This window comes from Actinia tenebrosa, unplaced genomic scaffold, assembly GCF_029948245.1.
Source record: "Actinia tenebrosa isolate PJP-AT-01 unplaced genomic scaffold, QUT_ActTen_1.0 PGA_scaffold4__44_contigs__length_22323623, whole genome shotgun sequence".
In the NCBI taxonomy this organism is placed as follows: domain Eukaryota; kingdom Metazoa; phylum Cnidaria; class Anthozoa; order Actiniaria; family Actiniidae; genus Actinia; species Actinia tenebrosa.
Window position 1 is genome coordinate 16859679 of NW_028292581.1, and position 2136 is coordinate 16861814.

At 42.1% G+C, this 2136-nt stretch overlaps 1 protein-coding gene across 1 annotated transcript; it reads left to right on the forward strand.

Moving 5' to 3' along the window:
* The first annotated feature begins 218 nt into the window (after positions 1-218).
* LOC148907286 (uncharacterized) lies at positions 219-1815 on the forward strand. The gene is made up of 2 exons (XM_089036840.1): positions 219-446; positions 1178-1815. Exons 1-2 carry the CDS (start codon positions 219-221, stop codon positions 1706-1708), a joined length of 759 nt encoding a protein of 252 aa, XP_088892966.1. The 3' UTR covers positions 1709-1815.
* The last annotated feature ends 321 nt before the right edge of the window (positions 1816-2136 follow it).

A 2136-nucleotide genomic window follows, 5' to 3' on the forward strand; every position in this document is an offset into this window, starting at 1 on the left:
TATGAATTATTAATGGTGTTTTAAGTTATTTTAAGAGTGCCAATGTTACCTTTGAATTATCTCTATTCTATCTCATTAAATATTCATCAGACATCCTGATGACGTCATTAGTATTATTTAAGAGATCATTAAATATTCAAGTATGTCACTTGGCGTGAACCCTACTGGAGAAAGAAATCCATTTATCAAGTAGTTCGTTCACCCAGCAGCGTTTCACTATGACTTCTCCGGCTGAGATTATTGAAGAATTGAATCCAACCGATGTGGTTGTTAGTGTGGCTGATCCACCAACTTCCTCTACCACGTCTCAAGTGCCTTTAAACGTCTCGGCAGCTTTGGCCGTACCGGGGATAGAACATTCGGTGGTTACGGTGTCTTCGGCGGGAGCGCCACGTTCTTCTGTGGGAAATTCTTTAAACCAAACTGAAACTCAGCAGGTTTCGGAGGTATGTTTTGCCGAGCTGCACTTAGTTTTATCTTTGTCAGTGTATATCTCAGTTTTGGCACGGTCATACGCGTATGTTCATCAGTAGCTACTCCCTGGCCATGTGCTGTCTTATGTTTAATTTTAATAATATCTTTGGGTTTCACCTTAGCTATTTCTAGTATGGTTGTGTTTTATATTTATGGGTTTTATATTTATTGGAATGTTTTACGCTATACGTTTAGGTCACAAGCGTTGGTTATTTAAGTTTTAGTCCTATTTGCATGTTTAATTGTTTCGTTGTTTTCGTTCTATTGTTTTGCTACATATGGTGTGCTTCTTGCGTGCATATCTTGTCTCGCTTGGTTATTGTTCTATTTTATGCTGTGCATCGTTAGTTTTATAAAATATTGGGATTAATTGGTTGTGCGGACCAGTACCCGATACGGGTCACAAATTTAGTGATAAATAGCTTTACACACAGTTTTTGTCCCGAAAGGTCGGGTAGAGGTTATATAATAAAATAATAATTAAAAAAAAAAAAAAAAAACAAGGCCTGGACCCGGAAGGCCGGGTAGAATCAACTTAAGAGGCCGCTAACCCGAAAGGTCGGGTAGAGATTAAGTTAACGAAAGGACTGAACCCGAGAGGTCGGGTATGAGTTAAATGTAGTTGGCACATTGAGAGGGAAAAATAACTTGGCAAAGAGTCTCAAATGTAAAGTAATAGTTCTTTCTTGATCCTCTGCTATAGATAGAGAAATTAAGGAAAGAACTTGAGGAGATGAAGAAAAAAGCGGGTGTTAACACGGTAGATGGGGCGATAAGTTCTCTACAGGCTTTGGTGGGTCGCCCAACGGCTTTATTCGATGCTTACGCCGCGATAGCGGCTTTGGAAGAGGTTGTCTATACGGCACAGAAGCTAAATGACGAGAGGGCTACAAAATTTAATATCATCTTGCGAAAGTGTCGCCCACTTGTGGTAGAGCCGTCTTTACAACCAATCTTGACTACGTTGGTAGCAAGTAAAGAAGAAGCGGAAATAGCTAAGACGATCGATAAGGCTATAAGGCTTCAAAACCCGACTCAGGTGGCCCAGGTAGCTCAAGTACCACTTTCTGTTCTGACACCGCCATTCCGCTTTCCCGCTGCTGGGCAAACGACTAGGGCTACAGCACCGTATACCCGTCGTAACCGAGGCCCGAGGAGGTGTTTTGTCTGTAACGCGGAGGGGCACATTGCACGATTTTGTCCCACTAATTCACTTAATGTAAAGCGCCGCTAGGTGGCACTAGGTTCGAATTGATTTGTGAGAACGGACTTTGCGAGGAAATGGATGATCGAATGAAATAATGCGTATATTACTTTACTGCATAAACAAGTTGCATCAGATATTTTGTTTTGTTTTGTTCTTTGTTTTATTTTGCTTTGTTTTGTTTTAACTCGGGAAAAGGACCTCCCGCAAGCGTATTGCCCATTAGGGCATGCCCTTGAGCCCGCTTTAGCGAGCTGTGTGGTGGTCGCCTTTTTCCTGGGCTTGGGTTAAAATTTCACCTTACTCTCGTTTTACGATCTTATTTACAGTTGGCAATAGTTTTCAACCCCTTGTGTGTAGAGGGAACAGCCCACGATAAAGAGATTAGATGGGTCCAAGCGGATGGAAGCCCAAGTTCAGGAAGGGTGACTAGCACTTCCAGTGCTGTGCTCGCTGAC

Bases quoted from the DNA above. Each gene is read 5' to 3' on its own strand.
- LOC148907286 (XM_089036840.1), top strand. From the start codon at position 219: ATGACTTCTCCGGCTGAGATTATTGAAGAATTGAATCCAACCGATGTG. The intron at 447-1,177 runs GTATGTTTTGCC...CCTCTGCTATAG, and splicing joins AAACTCAGCAGGTTTCGGAG to ATAGAGAAATTAAGGAAAGA.